General features: G+C 39.9%; 1 protein-coding gene across 3 annotated transcripts; it reads left to right on the top strand.

Annotated features, from left to right (window-relative positions):
* Positions 1-772: 772 nt before the first annotated feature.
* Positions 773-16,512, top strand: prickle3 (prickle homolog 3). 3 transcript variants are annotated; one of them, XM_088408551.1, is made up of 12 exons: positions 773-986; positions 1,457-1,588; positions 4,857-4,939; positions 8,758-8,941; positions 10,050-10,163; positions 10,489-10,626; positions 11,425-11,628; positions 11,793-11,979; positions 12,741-13,025; positions 13,502-13,759; positions 13,834-14,115; positions 15,261-16,512. In XM_088408551.1, exons 2-12 carry the CDS (start codon positions 1,487-1,489, stop codon positions 15,647-15,649), a joined length of 2,226 nt encoding a protein of 741 aa, XP_088264677.1. In that variant the 5' UTR covers positions 773-986; positions 1,457-1,486; the 3' UTR covers positions 15,650-16,512. The 3 variants fall into 3 exon arrangements, with proteins under 3 accessions (XP_088264677.1, XP_088264678.1, XP_088264680.1); XM_088408552.1 differs by lacking the exon at positions 1,457-1,588; XM_088408554.1 differs by lacking the exon at positions 1,457-1,588 and having other exon boundaries at positions 4,860-4,939.
* Positions 16,513-16,623: the final 111 nt, after the last annotated feature.

The raw sequence follows: 16,623 nt of genomic DNA on the forward strand, positions 1-16,623 counted from the left end.
TTGATGATTATGCTGGGGATGAAGAAGCCCTTTCAGGTAGTATTTTTGGTGTCCAAGGTTTTTGAATCAATGGGCTCATAAAAAATCTGAACTCAAAAGTAGTTTTTCGTTGCACTTGCCTTTTACCAGTAGATGGCAGACGACGACTGACTGACCTAGTTCAGTTGATTTCTTGATACAAAATTACGAGTGGCTAAAGCTGCAACGGCTCAGTTTTATCTACTGTATTCCTGATTATTTTTTGTATTTATACAAACGCGTTGTCGTTTATTTCACTACAGATTTTTTTTTTAATTGCAACAAGACTTGGACGACTCAAGTTTTTATCCTGAATGATAATGATGTGTGATAGTCTTGTTTTCACGTGAGTTGCAGTAGTAAGCAGGGGGTAAACAAAGAGAAGGATACATTACTCGTTCTTGTAGCGCCCGTGGGCAACAATTCCACGGTGCACACCTATCTTTCACAAAATGAAGTTGGAGGTAATTCAAGCTAACAGGAACTTTGTGTCTGCCGGGAGATAGAGACTTAGATCTTCAAAACAAAAGTTTATTGATGTCAAAGATTACGTTCAAAATGCTAAGTGCATCTACTAAAAAATAAAATTATACTACTAATATTATTTTGTTTCCGCAGAATTTCTTTATCTGAGTTTCTTTTCCTCACTTTAAAAAAAAAAGTTATGAATTTGTTTAATTATGAAAAGCAGCAGAAAGTTGGTTTTTCTGAGTCACGCCAGCTTGTTGCCGAAGTCGGCTAAAGACATACACGGTGAGTAGAGGTAGTTTGTGGCAAGCAACAGGGAAATCCTGTAGTTTTTCCCAGATAGACCAAAAATCGAAACATTTACGTATTTCATTAGTCCCCAATCGCCTGGATACTTGACAGTTGTTTTATTATTATTATTATTATTTTATTTTTATATTTTTTATACGCACCTCGTCATGTTTTTACGCGGGTCTAAGAAGCGACGATCCAACCGCTCGGTAAGTTTGCCGTCGATTGTAGTTCTTATTTTCAAAACAACGTGAAGCTCAATTCAGCAATGACGATTTCGAATTCTTATTGTTTAATACTTTCAACTGCCATATGTCATTTGAAACTCGCCGCTAAGTCCGAAAGTCTCTGAACTTTCTTCTTCCGTCACCTTGATTTCGTATTTTAACCAGGTCAAATCAGCACTCGCCCAAAAATAGAAAAAAGACAAGAAAACAAAAGCTACTATCATGTTGACTTGTCATATTTTGTCCCTTTGGGCGGTCCGCATTGTTGGTGATTTGGCTCATTTTGGATGTTCAAGGTGAGGGGGGGGGGGGGGGGGGGGGGGTGAAAAAAAATCATTTTTAAAGGTGCTGGCCAACTCAAACTGAAAACGATTGGGGTAAATGTGCTGCCAGACTCACCACAATTGTTTAATTGTTTTTTTTCATTTACTTAGTAAACAAAATACTTTTAGGTTCAGCGAACCTGTTGTTGAGGAGGAGAAATGGAGAGGATGTCAGAATCAATTACTCTACAGAGAAGATTGTGTAGAAACACAGCCTTTTATGTAAGACGTACCGTTTGGACCCAAGCGTTTATCCATCAGGTTTGTGCAAGGCCTTTTTCTGACAGCGGGTATGCAAAAAATATTTTCTTGAGTATAGCAAAACATAAGCACTACTTTGTTCCATTAATCCATGCAACAGAAAACACTCTATGAGCCAGGAGTGATGTCACAATAATGACATTCTTATGTTGACACTACACTTGTGAATACCTTGACACTGAATGATGAAATGAAAGTAAATAAATGAAATTACGACTGGAATTGAAAGCTTCAGAAAAGCAGCTGACTCATGAAAAAAGGCAACAAGTTTGATCATTGTATTCCAAAGTAAAAGTAAATGCTTTGTTTTGATTCAAAACAAAGATCAGTCTATTTTTATAGAAATTGGATAATATTTACTGTTAAGAAGCCGAAATTCTCAGAATTTCCACAATTTTAATTGATAAAAGCTAACTGAACAATTTATTCGATTATTAGAACTATGACTACTTGTGTACTTTGATAACTGATTCGTATCGATGAATCGTCACAATTCTATTTAAGCAATTTTACTGAATCCCTCACAGCCTTTTATGTAGCGTGCGTTTATGTGCACATTCAAAAATTGAACAGCAGCTGTTGCCAAATCGACGAATCAAGTTGGAGCTGGCTTGGATAAAAGCAACACATACCCAACCATGCAGGTCATCATGCACACACGTCGCAAAATGACAATGGGTTTTCTTTAGGTGTCATTCCATCTGTCTGCCAAAAAAAAAAAAAATAAAGCCTCCAGTGTCCTGTGATCAACGACGGTTGGACACAATTTCCAAGGGTGTTTTGATCCTCCGGCGATTTGCTCAAATTCCCGCTCGTGGTGATGACCGTTTACAGTGTTGAGTGTGCACGCTTTTGTGTGTGTATGTGTGTGTGTGTGTACCTGCTTGGCTCAGCGGTTGAAAATCACAGCTGTTGTGTGCATTTGTGTTGCTGACAGCAGTTCCTGCCTGCGGGTGCTATATTGTGTTTGTGTTTTACCGTTAAGGATTTCTGCAATAGTCAAGTAGATACAATCTAAAGTCATTCTGTGAACCTGTCATTCAAATAAGGAAAATTTTAACAAGCAATGATTAGGTGAACACTGCAAGGGAGTCGTGCAAAGACTTGACCTGGAAGTCACTATTTTATAGACAGCCTTAAGTCATAATTTGCTTTAAAAAAAAATAAAAATCCTAAAATACGTAGTGCAACATGAATCAACCATACGTTTGTTAGATATGACACCCGTTCTTCTACTTAACACTAGCACATACGACAAAAATCTTTCATCGTCATCAATTGCACCATAATGCATTCTGGGAACTGAAGAGTACCGTTTTTTTTTGTTTTTTTTTTATGTTACTGTTTTTCCCTGCTATACGCAGAGAAGAAGTACCAGGCCAACCCATGAATAGTGAAAACTAAAATATAATGACACCTTTTGCAATGCATTGAGAAAACAAATGATAATGCCGTCAATGGGTAATCGCTATTTTTCTCTGCCAAACATGGGAATTGGTCCAAAAAACATCCATATCAGTGTGTCTATCATTTGAAAACTATTTGAAATGAAGTGAATGATTTCTTTTTGATTTTGTCTACTGAAAATGACATCACAGTTCATTGCATCACCTGTTTCCAAGTTTTGGTCATGTCACTAATTGAGGCCTCAGCCCTGAGCAACTGTGATCTCATTTTCAAGTGACAGGAAGTGAGAAAATGGCTAACCCCCCCTCCCTTCCCAGATAGATAAAAACAAGTATATTTTGCTGCTTGATTAATATCCCACAAATACATTTTTAATCGTAAAGCTGTGTTTAGACTACTTCAGACACCTAGAACTTATTATTTAAAAAAAAAAAAAAAATATATATATATATATATATATATATATATATATATATATATATATATATATATATATATATATATATATATATATATATATATATATATATATATATATATATACACACACACACACACACACACACACACACACACATACACCTGCTAAATTAAACCAAAAATAAATGAATAATTAACCTAATTATTGACACATTCACTGCTATTCACGGCTATCAACGTCTAGTCTGGCAATAAGTAAGTATAAACAAATATAAACTTATGTACAGAAACTTGAATAAAAACGCAAAACGTCCCCCTTTGGGATCATAGTAGAGATCTGTTTTCAAAAAGGGATCATTAACTTAATTTGAAATAGTCTTCAAGTGACTGACTGACGCTTGGTGGCATTTTTGGGGGTCAAATTATTCTGCTGTAGGAAAGACTCTCGCTTTTTAGGTTAACAAAATTGAACTGGCTGCTGAGCTACAAAATTCAATTTAGGCACTTCTTCATAAATGTTTACACAACTTAACAATTATCTTTAAAGTGTCTTGCATGAATGCAACGTACCTCCTGGAGTGCCTTCACGTACCCCCTTTTGAGAACTTCTTATAATGGCCCTTTTGAAGTAAAATCGCTACAATAGTGTCAGTGTGAACACAAGTTTCCATAAAAGCAGAATACAAAGGAAAATGTGGCTGTTGTCATCCTACAAAGGAAAAAACTAAACAGGTTCGTGCAAATATGCTTATTACCGCACCTCTTTCATTTTATTGCTTTGCCCATTCAAGCGTCAGCATCTACCTGCAATTATAGTGTGACAGTGTGTGTTTAGGAGGAGCGATGAGTAAACATTCTTGAGAGGTGGGAGGGCTTGCATTTACTTGCTTGTATGTTCTGTGCAAGGCAAAACAAAATGGAAAAACAGCGATCAAGTGCTTGTTGTGCTTTTAATTGGCACGAAATTCACCCACTAGAATGTATTATTGCTATCGACTACACATGCTGCTGATAGCTGGCGCTTGTTAACATAAAGCGCAGGAAAAGAAATGAAGGCCTCACTCAAGAGCTGGAAAAGGGTGCAGCTCTCATCCTGTGCCTGCTTCCTTCCGGCAGGCTCCAAAACCAGTCTGGAGTTGGCAGACACCACACATACATAAACAAGTATTCGTGCTGAGTGAAATGGCCAAAATTAAAACCTTTGTTTTTTTTGTATTAATTCTAGGCAATTATGATTTTGATTGTTTGATTTAATTCTACTTTCTGCAGGATCATCAGCAAATCTAATTCAAAGCATTTTGATGCCATTACAGGAACTATCTTGTCAAATTAATAGCAAATCATTTTGAACATGAAGCAATTAATTGCCAAATTGTTTTGAAATGACTTCTCTCCAAAATGTCATTCAGGATATGAGGTGAGCTAATCTTCTGACTTCCAGCAGGAGGAAGAGGACCCAGACCGAGGGCAGCCCTGCATGCGCTGCGGAGACCAGTGCCCTGGCTTCCGCGTCCATGGATGGAGGTATGACCTGAAGGAGCCTCCGCACCGATTTTGACGTTGGCAGGAAATGTTTTTCCTACTGGGGAGGTCACAGACCCTCCCTGTTCTTTTTGTTGTTCGCATGTAACCACAATTATCAGCTTATGAGTGGCATGGGCCTTAATCATTATTATTATATTTTTAGCTGTCATATCTTTCAGGTTTTTCAAATTCAGTGCATTTTTCAAAAGCAGCGTGCATGTGTGCTAGCCAATGTGTGTAAGTTGTCATGTTTATATTGTTTGTGTATGTAAAAAAAACAAAACAAAACAAAAAACCCACAAAGCCAGTCTTTTCAAAGACTCATTTTAGTGAATGAATAGTTCTCTTTGAAGTCCCATCACTTATACGGATGCATAAAACCTATTATTGAGAAAACATTGAGAAAACATCCTCTTTAAAACTTGAATGCATGAAGCAACCTGGAATGGCTGCCACTTAAACGGATCATTCGCAAAAGGAGCCCTCACTGGGAGCCGCAACCCTGAGTGTCATGTTTTTCCATTACAGTGCTATTGTTTACCATTATCACAGCTGAAATCAGCTTAGCGGTGATCGCCCTTCTCATTAAGGGCAGCTATATGCCCGAGTCATCATCACGACCATTCTGAGTGCTGGTAATGGCCAGAGCTACTGCATTTATCTTCATTGGGAACTCGAAGTAGATTACATACTCAGGAGATTACGGCTTGTTTTCTAACAACATGTGTTGTTAGCTCAAGAAGCAGCAACAATGAATTTTATGCACACGGGACTTACATGTTGGTCTTAAAATAGTCTGTTAGCGTTCACTTTTCATAGGGTCGGCATGGCACGGTTTTCAGGTGCAAGTAATCAGTGAAGGAAGTGTATTCAGTCATAACGCTAAGTGTGCGCTAAATCTGTGATCTACCTTTCGTTTGACCACAGGCACATAACTGTGTGCTTACTGTATTTGACACTGAGACATTTATTTTTATTAGTACAAATAGTACAATGCACTTTCAGTTGGGCTAACACGGGCAAAAAAAGTTACAAACATATGTTTAGGCAGACTTTCCAGTAAAACCTGATTTAAGGTTTATTTGGATGTCTATCATGCTTGTGATTGTCAGAGATTTATGTCCTCCATGCAGGTCATTTCATTTCCAGAGCATTGAATGGATGGCATGGGACTGTTCATGTAAGTCTTACAAACTAGGTTTCAAATGGGGTACCTGAAAGTACTTTAGGGGGTATGTGGGAGTTCAACAGCTAAATCTAAATGAATGCTATTTATGCCGGGCCGCACAGCGGCAGAGTGGTTAGCGCGTCCACCTCACAGTTCAGAGGCACTAAATTCAATCCAGCTCGCTCCGGCTGTCCTGTGTGGAGTTTGTGTGTTCTCCCCAAGCCTGCATGGGTTCTCCCTGGGCAAAACTCCAAAACCATGCATGGTAGCTATATTGGACATGGGGTTGTCATTGGGTCTAACTGGGTATGTGAATGGTTGTTCATCCCTGTGTTCCCTGCAATTCGCCAGCTGTGTTTCTATGAGACAAGTGCATGTCCTGTTTTGCCAACGAGGACAAGGTCCAGGTTCTGTGGTGAAGACAGGTCACGTTGTCATTCTGTGACTGCGTCCCTAATGCAAAACAGTCACACCTCAAATCTTTCCCAATTGAAATGAATGGAATTGACCTCAGTCATTTAATCAGCCACCCCCAAAAAAATTATTTTGGAATGTTTTTTGTTTATTCATCAAAAAATAGCATTATCTGATCCTGTATTTAATTTAAAAAGACATTGTGACAAAATGACAAGTATAATGTCAATATAAGGACATAATTGATTAGAATGCAATTTCTTCCAACTGAGTGTGCATTGTGCTGCTGCCTCTCAGGAGTATCGTACAATCACACAGTGAGGCCTGCCACAATAGACACTAAAAGAGCTTATATTATAGTATGATGACAAGAAATGGGCATGATAGTCATTTTGGACTCAATGAATGATAGTTTGCATGCATGTTACCTTACAGAGTTGAGCATCCAACTTTTTTTTTTTGCTTGTCCATCAATCGTCACTGCCCTGCCCCCTTTCGTCATTGTTGGTCCACCAAATGTCACGGGTAACCAATATACAAAAAAAAAACCATATCTATTGTTTATGTGACATTTTCTGGGAAAATATACTGTTCTGAGAAAAATTATGTTGTGACAGGCCTCCAGACATATATACTGTACTGCACATTGTTGCCCTCATTAGCACTCAATGCCAGCCTTTTAGAGAATTTTGTCTTTTTCAGTACCCACACGATATTGTATTGAATAACAGTATACACTACATGCTGAATCTACCAATTGAAAGCATACACTCTCCCCTTTCTGGCCGTTTTTATTCTTTTATAAACAGGCAAGGTAACAAGGTCAACAAGGTAGCTTTACAAAAGTTAGCAATTTCTCCTAGTGCACACTCAAACGATGTTGATCTTATATCTAAAATGGGTTGTTGTTATCTACTAGTGGTTGTGCATCATTTAAGTTTTTTCCACATTATTCATGTTTATGCTGTATTCGAATATTATTTTGCAGAATTTTTTATTTCAACAGCATGACACAGAAGTCCCGCTTATTACTAATATTGTTATTTTATTTTGGAGCTCAAAGTCCCCCGGAGGTCCTCGAGCCCCATTTTGAGAACCTCAGTCGTAAAGCATATTTTCTTAATAAGCAGAATAGAAATAGGGGGATAAAAATGTGGTGCTTTATTGTCGTGGATGTTAGTGTGCATAAAGCAGCTTTGTGCCAACCTTAGCCACTCATAGCAGCTGGCAGCCTCTTACACAACATGCAATACTTGCATGGTCGCCCCCGCACAACGTGATAACCCTGTCTGCCTGCAAACGAGCCCACCAACCCCACAACAGATGTGGAGTCCAAGGACAAGGCTGAGAGGGAGATTACGCCTCCCGCCAGCCCTCCCATCTTCTCCCCTCGGGCTTAGGCCACTGACCTCGTTTCCTGCCTGTTTGGGACACAAATGAAGAGACTTTTTGCTATTAATGCAAGTGGGAAAACAAGCCGTCATCTCCGCCCTTTAGTTTCATCCATGATAGGATTAAAATTAAATGTAGTCGCCCTGTGTGAACTAAACCAACTTTCGTTAGATTATCCCAGGTTGTACTCATGACTATTCGAGGAGATTTGTGATTAGGCAACATTTATAAGTTCTGTTGTGATTCCTCCATTGTCATTCAAAAGGTCCACTGCCACAATAACACACACATAGACACACACACACACACAACTATTACAACGATATTCTATATGAAGACTTTTTACAATATGTTGCTTTGTATGCGAGATCCGCCTTGAAGTTTGTCCTGTTTTTGTCCATCATTGATCTATCGTAAAAATATCGACAATATTTTTTTTAATTGCTTACAACGGTTAGGTTTTAGCCTCCAAATGAAAGTTCACGTTTCCCTGTCATAGTGAGCATACATTTGCAAAGTTGAACAAACCCTGTATGTGTTTTTGTATACTTGCATTAAATCAGGTTGTTGTAGCCATGATTGTGCTGTGATGTATTTCCCCCAACTATATTTAAGTTTCTTGTTGAGGCCGTCATTCAATTTTGAAAATCTTTTTTTTAAAGTAAATTCCCAAATGTTGGAATTTTGCAACCCTATGCATATTATGTATAACATGAATACAATATATATATATATATATATATATATATATATATATATATATATATATATATATATATATATATATATATTTTTTTTTTTTTTTTTTAAGCTTTTTTTCATTGATGTGACCTTGCATTCTCAGGAAAATCTGCGTACACTGCAAGTGTGTGCGAGAGGAGCACGCCATGCGATCGATGCCGGGGCAACTGGACAAGATGATAACGAAGCTGGTGTCCGACTTCCATAGGCACTCCATCTCCGACGACGACTCGGGTTGCGCCTCGGAGGAATACGCCTGGGTTCCGCCTGGCCTCAAGCCTGAGCAGGTGAGACCACGCTTTCACACTTTTGGGAAAGACCAATCTTCAAACGTGAGCTGCAGTTACCAAATATTTTGTTATTCGGCTAGCCTGTAGAAAATTCTCTCGAATAATCTAGTATTCAGATGAAGAAAAAAAAATCATGATTAAAGAACAATTATGATTACAGAGGACAATAAAACATACTGTATTTCCACTTAATTCATTATCTTTTTAAAAAAATATTGATAACATTTTTTTTTTACTTTAAATTGTGCACAGCAGTAAATTGTTTGACTCTCCAGAAACATTAGTGAATTTTTTAACAAATACCTCCCCATTTGGTTGATGAAACAAAGTGACATCAAAACCACAGAAGTGATTTTTTTTTGGCCTAAAACAAAAAAAAAAGTCTGATTTGTTGATCTGAAAGTGGTCAGTGGAAACGACCACTGAGACTTTTATTTTTATTAAAATGCCTTTGAAAAATACCCTAAAACAACTGCATGGGTCAGTAAAGTGCTGCTAGCGGATAATGCTACTAGCATCATGTGCCGGTAGCACTGCTAGCCGCTAACATTGACACTACCGCTAATCGCTCTCAGCAGTTGCCTTATAATAGGATGTCAGTGTAATTAATCAAGTGTCCTTAATTAGCTTAACTAGCAACTGAACTTGATTTCAGGACGACACAGTGTTGATGTCAGTCAAGTGGGATGTTCCAGAATCTATTTCAAAAGAAAAGAGAATTGACATGTTATTTGGAAAGATCAAGTTTTTGAAGTTGGCCTTCTCACAACATTGATGGCGTGCTACCATCATACAGTATTAAGCACCAACACTAGTTGCCGCAGTTAGCTTGGCTCCCTCCTGACAGTGGACACAAAATAAACAGATTCTAGAGGCAGAAAAAAAAATGCCTCGAGTATTTCATTGAAGCAAGATACTGGAATGAGCGGAAATTCAAGTTTTTTCACAACATGCCTTTTCAGGTGTGTTTTAAGACCCTTTTCTGGGAGCAAACTTTCAGAGCATCCCTAATCGTAAATCAAGGTATCACTATTGCTAATGGTAGGAAACGGTTGAAACTGAAGTTCAATTCATCGCAATGACATCTGACTTGTCTGTCTCTTAGGTTTACCAGTATTTCAGCAGCTTGCCTGAGGACAGGGTGCCCGTTGTGAACAGCGCGGGAGAACGATACCGAATCAGACAGCTGCTGCACCAACTTCCCGCTCACGACAGTGAGGTAACGTCACTCTCAATTCACGGCATTAACTTTCCTCACCGTGAAAAAGCGGAGACCTCTGTGGATGAAGCATTGGTTGCAGCTGCTTACTTGTCATACAAGTGTAAAAAGAAGCTAACAATGGTTACATAAAAGTCAAGCCAGCCCTTGAAGACTCTCAACAATGCATAAGAGGTTTAAGGAAATGTTGCATAGCATTCCTGATGATACAGTAGTGTGACATTTTGGAGTGTTTTGACGTTGTAGGACATAACCGTGTACTTACTGTATTTGACACTAGAAACTTCTGGTGAAATTAGTTTTTGTGTATATGACCTTTTCACAGCCGCACTACTGCAGCTCACTAAATGAGGCGGAGAAGAGGGAGTTACGCTTGTTCAGCCAACAGAGGAAACGAGACAATGTGGGCCGAGGCGTTGTCAGACTTTTCCCCGTCACCATGACTGGAAATGTCTGCAAGCAGGTACAGCTGCATTTTTTTTTTTAACGGGTGCACCTATGGATGCAATGCAGCAGTCTTAAACCTCCTCAAAAGACATATATTATGTAATTTTCGCCACTGTTCATAAACATCTTTCAGTTCTTAATTATACGTTTGAACTAGAGGTGTTTGATACCATATTTTTCAGAGCCATACCAGTACAAATACTCAACTCTTGAATAGTCACGTATCCAATACCACCACTATTTTTGATTCACAACATTTTCCGTGAAGAAACAACAACAGATTATTTTAAAGCAAGACCTACCTATTCTAACATAACATTTTATGGATTAAGTGGCAATTATTTATTCTTTTAATCTGTGATTCCTACTTGTTGATCATAAAATCACTACTAGGTCACTACTATTGACAGCCATCGCAAATACTGATACCTTGAAATGAGGCCAGGTATCGGCTTGATAGCCAATACTTGGGAGCGATACCCATCCTTAGTTTGAATGTTTAAATTAAATTGAACTATCTCTATTCAAATGTCTAATTTTTACTTCATGTGCAACATTTTGTATGCAGCAATGATTCTTTTTCAGAGCGCTCTAAAAATAGAATTCTGTCCTTCATAATCATGAATGATACGTCAGTCCTGATCAATGTGATCAATAGGAAATCCTAATGTCCCATCCCTTTTGGGCTATTTTTTAGAAGAGGCTCATGGCTACATTTTGTTAGCATTCACAAACTTACATTGGCTAAAATTCCGCCATTTTGATACACTGATGAATGAGTCCAAGCGCCAACAAAACAGAACTGTTTTTGCAGTGTGGAAGGAAGATATGCGGCGGCGACATGGCGGTGTTTGCGAGCCGAGCAGGAAACGCCACCTGTTGGCACCCTCAATGTTTTCGCTGCGCCTGCTGCAACGAGCTGCTGGTGGACCTCATCTACTTCTATCAAGACGGACACATCTACTGCGGCCGACATCACGCCGAGAGGCTCAAGCCCCGATGTCAAGCCTGCGATGAGGTGACTGACAAACTAACAAGTAAAAGGAACCTCCTGAAAGATTCGATGGCTACTCGTTAAATCGCAGGTGTTGGGAAACATTGTTGGGCTGAACAATTTTGAAATATATTCATGGATTTCATCATGAACGCCTGTTTCTTTGTGCTGTGTTCCTTGCCTCCCAGATCATTTTTGCAGACGAATGCACAGAGGCGGAAGGAAGGTTCTGGCACATGAAGCACTTCAGCTGCTTTGAGTGCGAGGCAGCGCTGGGCGGGCAGCGATACATCATGCGAGAGTGTCGGCCATATTGCTGCTCCTGCTACGAGTCCCTCTATGCCGAGTACTGCCACACCTGCGGAGAACAAATCGGTACCAGTAGCAAAACATTTAAGACGAGTGGTATGTTCAAGGACCATCTGCAACAGGAGGAAAATTGCATTATAGAAAGAACATTTTTAATATTTTATATTGGTTTACTGAAGCGTAATTTGGACCCAGAAGCAGGCAAGATTCAGAAGAGGAGAAATGGAAAGTTTTTAAAGACAAAATTGGAGTATAACCTCAGCGATTAACAAAGACTAGACTCAGAAAATAAACTCGGAAAACTAAACAAGACAGCCTGACATAACTTGACTGTGCATTCTGGCACTTGGTTTTGCATATGTGCAAGACAAATGAATCAATAAAGGAAACATGCTTAGGGCCCAGGACCAATCACAGCTCACCTATTTATGAGTTTGGTCATGTGACATTGACAAACTGAGCTTTATTGGTCGTTTTCAGAAGACAGCAAGTAACAAAATGGCTCAGATGTCTCAGATGGATAAAAATTTGTGGTGTAATTCATATTCCACAAATGTAATATTAATCAGAAAGTTGTGTTTAGATGAGTGGGGCTGCTTAGAACAAATTATTATTAAAAAAAAAAAGACTTCCCCTTTAAGTCTTTAAGTCATGAGCATCGTTAAATAACAACCTAAATTTGTGAGTCAAGGTAGCTGTTAATTTTTCTGTATCTAATAAAAAGCAATAAATGTGGCAAGATCCAGAAGCAAGTACAAACCTATCTGTATGTTTCATTTCTTTTTTTTTTTTTGTTGCTCCCTCAACTGATCCAAATTCCGTTGCAGGCATTGGTCAGAGCCAAATGACCTATGAGGGTCAACGCTGGCACGCCGTGGAATTCTGCTTCTGTTGCGCCCGTTGCCACCTGCCTCTGCTGGGTCGCCCTTTTCTGCCCCGACGGGGGCTCATCTTCTGCTCCAGGGCCTGCTCACTCGGGGAGGACCTGAAAAACCCGGCCCTCCAAAGCCAAACTCTTCAACACCAACGCTGCGAGCAGGCCCAGCAGCGCCAGCAACTTCAATGTGGTTCTCCTTTACAACCAATAGATGGTGTCAACCCCCTTATTAGCAGTAAGTATTTGAGATGAGTAGAAAGTGAAGAAAGCAAAATTTCAATGTAGCCTCCATTCACTACTTTCCATTTTATTCACAATATTCAGTTGTGTGTTTTGCATGTCCTTTACTTTGTTCTATGTGGCCGCACTACTCTAAAGACAGCATTCTGATTCATGTTATGTTTGTGGAATATGAATTAGGCATCAAAATCTCCCTGCCCTTAATCATTCTCAGAGAGCAGACATTTTGCTATTTACTGTCGACCAAAAATGACATTGCAGTTGCTCCGGGCAGTTGACAGCAATTGGCGGAGTGGCCAACCTTTGAGACAGATATAAACAGGTCGATTATGACGCTTGATTTTATATATAAGTAAATGAGAATCTCAATTCTTATGTAAATCGATTTTTGGGGATACATGCCCCTAAGGATGTTTTGGAGTTGTGTTTAAAACAATTCACATTGTCATCATGTCCATCTCCTTTTTTTAGGCATTAACTGCTCGACAAACGGACTTTGTTCTCCCGCCGGCGTTGGTCATTCGAGGGGCTCGTATTCACCCCTCCCTCACATCCATCTAGGGAATGGCTTGGGGTCCTCATGGCCCCGCCCCCTTCCAAAAGAAGGGGTCAGCGATGACCGTTTAAATGGACTTTCCGGATCTCCTCTGACCAGTTTGTGTTCAAGGGGCACCTCAACCTTGCAAGACTGCAGAAACTGGGTGGAAAAGACCAATCAAGTCATGCAAGGTGATCATCCTTGAGTGCGTCTCATTATCCATTCCAAAGGCTCCTCTGAAGCCTCATCTGACTTTGTTGTCTAGACTCTCTCCCGACAATCAGGACGTCAGATGCAGACACTTCTCCTGAACCGCCTCCGCTTCCTGTCAAGTCTCGCGACCTGCAGGATTCATCCTCGCCGCATGACAGTCCCCCCAAGTCGCCGCCCCCGCTGTCTCGAAGCGGGACGGCCAGGGTCAGCTTCCGAGAGCCCATCAGCAGCAGCTACTCTGTGGAGGAAGAAGAGGAGTGCCAGGAGGAAGCCCAAGAGAAGGATGGCGAGGTGGAAGGAGAGCTCGGAAGCAAGCCACACACGGATCTGCTGGGTAAGAAGGGTTATTTACTATTAAGGATCAAACATGGGACTTTTGGGGGGGGGGGGATCAATACGTTGTGCACCAATGGTCTATAACGTTTGACTCATTTGAGCTACGCAACTGAGTCTGAGTGTGCTCAGTAGAGGATATCCTGGCCTTTTCAATGACATCTCATGTTTGGGTGGGATGCCATTCACTGTGCTGTCTTACTGAGACAAAATGGACACAAATTAATAATCCAGCTCTCAGAAGGATATAGCATTTTCCTTCAAGTCAATTTATTTGTATAGCCCCCGCAGTCTCAAAGGGCTTCACAGGTGAAGTCATAACTTCCATTTAAATTTTTTAAAAATGGCATCTTTCTTTACTTCTAAATTGTAGTTTGTGATAGTAGTTTGCTCCAAGAGAGCGGTCAATACTCGTATCGGCTATCTTGCGTTTTGTTATCTTGAAATAAGGTCAGGTATCAGCCCGCCATCAATACTTGGTGTTGGTACTATCCCATCCCTAGATTTGATCGTATAGTACTTTGTTTTATTGACTGTACCATGTCAGTGTTTTTTTATACATTTTGAAATTACATTAAAAAAACAATAACATTTTTTGTTTACCTAACTTCCTTGTTCATCATGATCTTTTCTGATTGGTTGCATCTCACACATCACAGTGCGGGGAGTCCACTAGCTCATGTGAACATTTTTTGGCGTACATATTAAAAATGTCCATGATTTAAGATTGTTGTTCCCAACTCGTTTGCGACCCACTTATCGGGACAAAGGGATAGTACTGTACACTTACTTAGCTGAAGACTTATTTGATGACTGAATTATTTTTCATGTTACAATTAATAATGCTGTTTACTGAAAATGACATTTACCATGGCTTACACATAACAATAACCTTAAAAGACAATGTTACGAAACTTACGTTTGTAAGTTTGTCACCATTGGGTAGGAAAGGGCAGAAACATGACAAAAACAGCCCAATTGTCTTAATGTGTGTACCCAGCCTTGGATGTCAAAATTGACAATATAGGGAGACCTGGTATTTAAAATTGTTTTAGCCGTCCCACCCTTTTTTTTTCTTAAACGAATACAGTTTCATTTTTTCACTTGGAATATATAGCATTGATTTTTACTCTTTATGTTGACCAGACGGGTCCTCTAACCAGCAACGCAGTCTGCGGCCGGGCTGGAGTGTTTGTCACAATCTAGCCGACCCTGCCTTCGAACGCCCTCAACTGGACACGGCGGAGAGTGGAGGTGAGAGAGAAAGCCACGCCTCCTCTCTGGTCCTGCGGTCGGGCCGGCGCGGGCACGACGACTCGTGTTCCACTTGCTCGTCTTCGTCCGACTCGGAGCAGGAGGGCTTCTTCCTGGGCCAGCCCATCCCTCTGCCGCCTCAGCTGCGACACAATCGAGAGCTAAAAAACGCAGAAGAGGAAGAGGGGCCGCCCGGATGGGGACTGAGGAACAGTTTGAGGCGCAGGCGTGCTCACAGTTTTGGTGCGAAGGACAAAGAAAAAAATTGTTCCATCTCTTGACCCGAATGTGCAAATGTCTGTAAGGCGCGGTTATTTATGTATCACATCTTTTTTAAGTTCGGGGTTCAAATCTTTGTGGACTTTGCATGTTAGCCAGAGTACCCGGAGAAAAGCCACACAAGCACAGCTCCCAGTCTTCCCAGTCTTCCCAGTCTTCAGCAACGGTATAGGAGACCAGCTCAGGAGAGAAAAAAAAACTGTTTTTCTAATCTTTATATTTATATATATATTTACTTTATGTATGTGCATTTTTTGTGTTCGTCAGCAGACTACTGACGGTATCGTTTCAAAATGGGTACAAAAAGAGCTGTACACTCCAGGACAAAGTCATTCATTATTCGTGCCATTATTGATATGAACATGTAAGAATATATTGCTCTGTGAAATGCAATTTAAATCATGCACTACTATTGATAGATTTCAATCCCATGTATATATATATCGGGGTGGCAATGAATAACTTAACTAATTTACTGCTATTCATAGTTATATACGGAAAAAAATAAAAATAAATTAATGGCTCACACTGAATGCGTTACCATGGATCTCCCGTGAATTATCGGTGCTCCGATTGATCGCTCAATGATCGTCATCGGCCAGTTTCTGTGAATGATTGCTATGTGTTGATCAATTCCTTTTGTTGTCTGTCTCAAAAACAAAACAAAAAGAAGACCACCCTCAGCTTGGACTTTGCAGCCTGCAGCCAATCAGAGAGCAGCCTGTGTGCACTTTCATTGCCCTTGCACAATACACACCAAACAAGAAACTGAATCATAATACTGTATATGTTTATGCATTTTATTCACTGTCAATTCAAAATGATGTCCCTTTTTGTAAATAAAGAGATGCAAATTTGGACAGAATGTTTGCTTTTAAACTTGCTCATCAATTAATTCAGAAAATAACTGATATTAGTTTATGATTAAATGAACTGTTTGTGAGCAGCTCCAAAATGGTAAAAAAATCACAGCTAA

Source organism: Hippichthys cyanospilos, chromosome 2 (assembly GCF_059441005.1).
Source record: "Hippichthys cyanospilos isolate Australia breed blue-spotted pipefish chromosome 2, RoL_Hcya_1.0, whole genome shotgun sequence".
Lineage (NCBI taxonomy): Eukaryota > Metazoa > Chordata > Actinopteri > Syngnathiformes > Syngnathidae > Hippichthys > Hippichthys cyanospilos.

Excerpts from the sequence above, each read along its gene's own strand:
- prickle3 (XM_088408551.1), top strand. The coding sequence starts at position 1,487 with ATGGAGAGGATGTCAGAATCAATTACTCTACAGAGAAGATTGTGTAGA. Across the intron at positions 10,627-11,424 it reads CTGGAAATGTCTGCAAGCAG|TGTGGAAGGAAGATATGCGG; the intron begins GTACAGCTGCAT and ends CTGTTTTTGCAG. Across the intron at positions 13,026-13,501 it reads TGTCAACCCCCTTATTAGCA|GCATTAACTGCTCGACAAAC; the intron begins GTAAGTATTTGA and ends TCCTTTTTTTAG.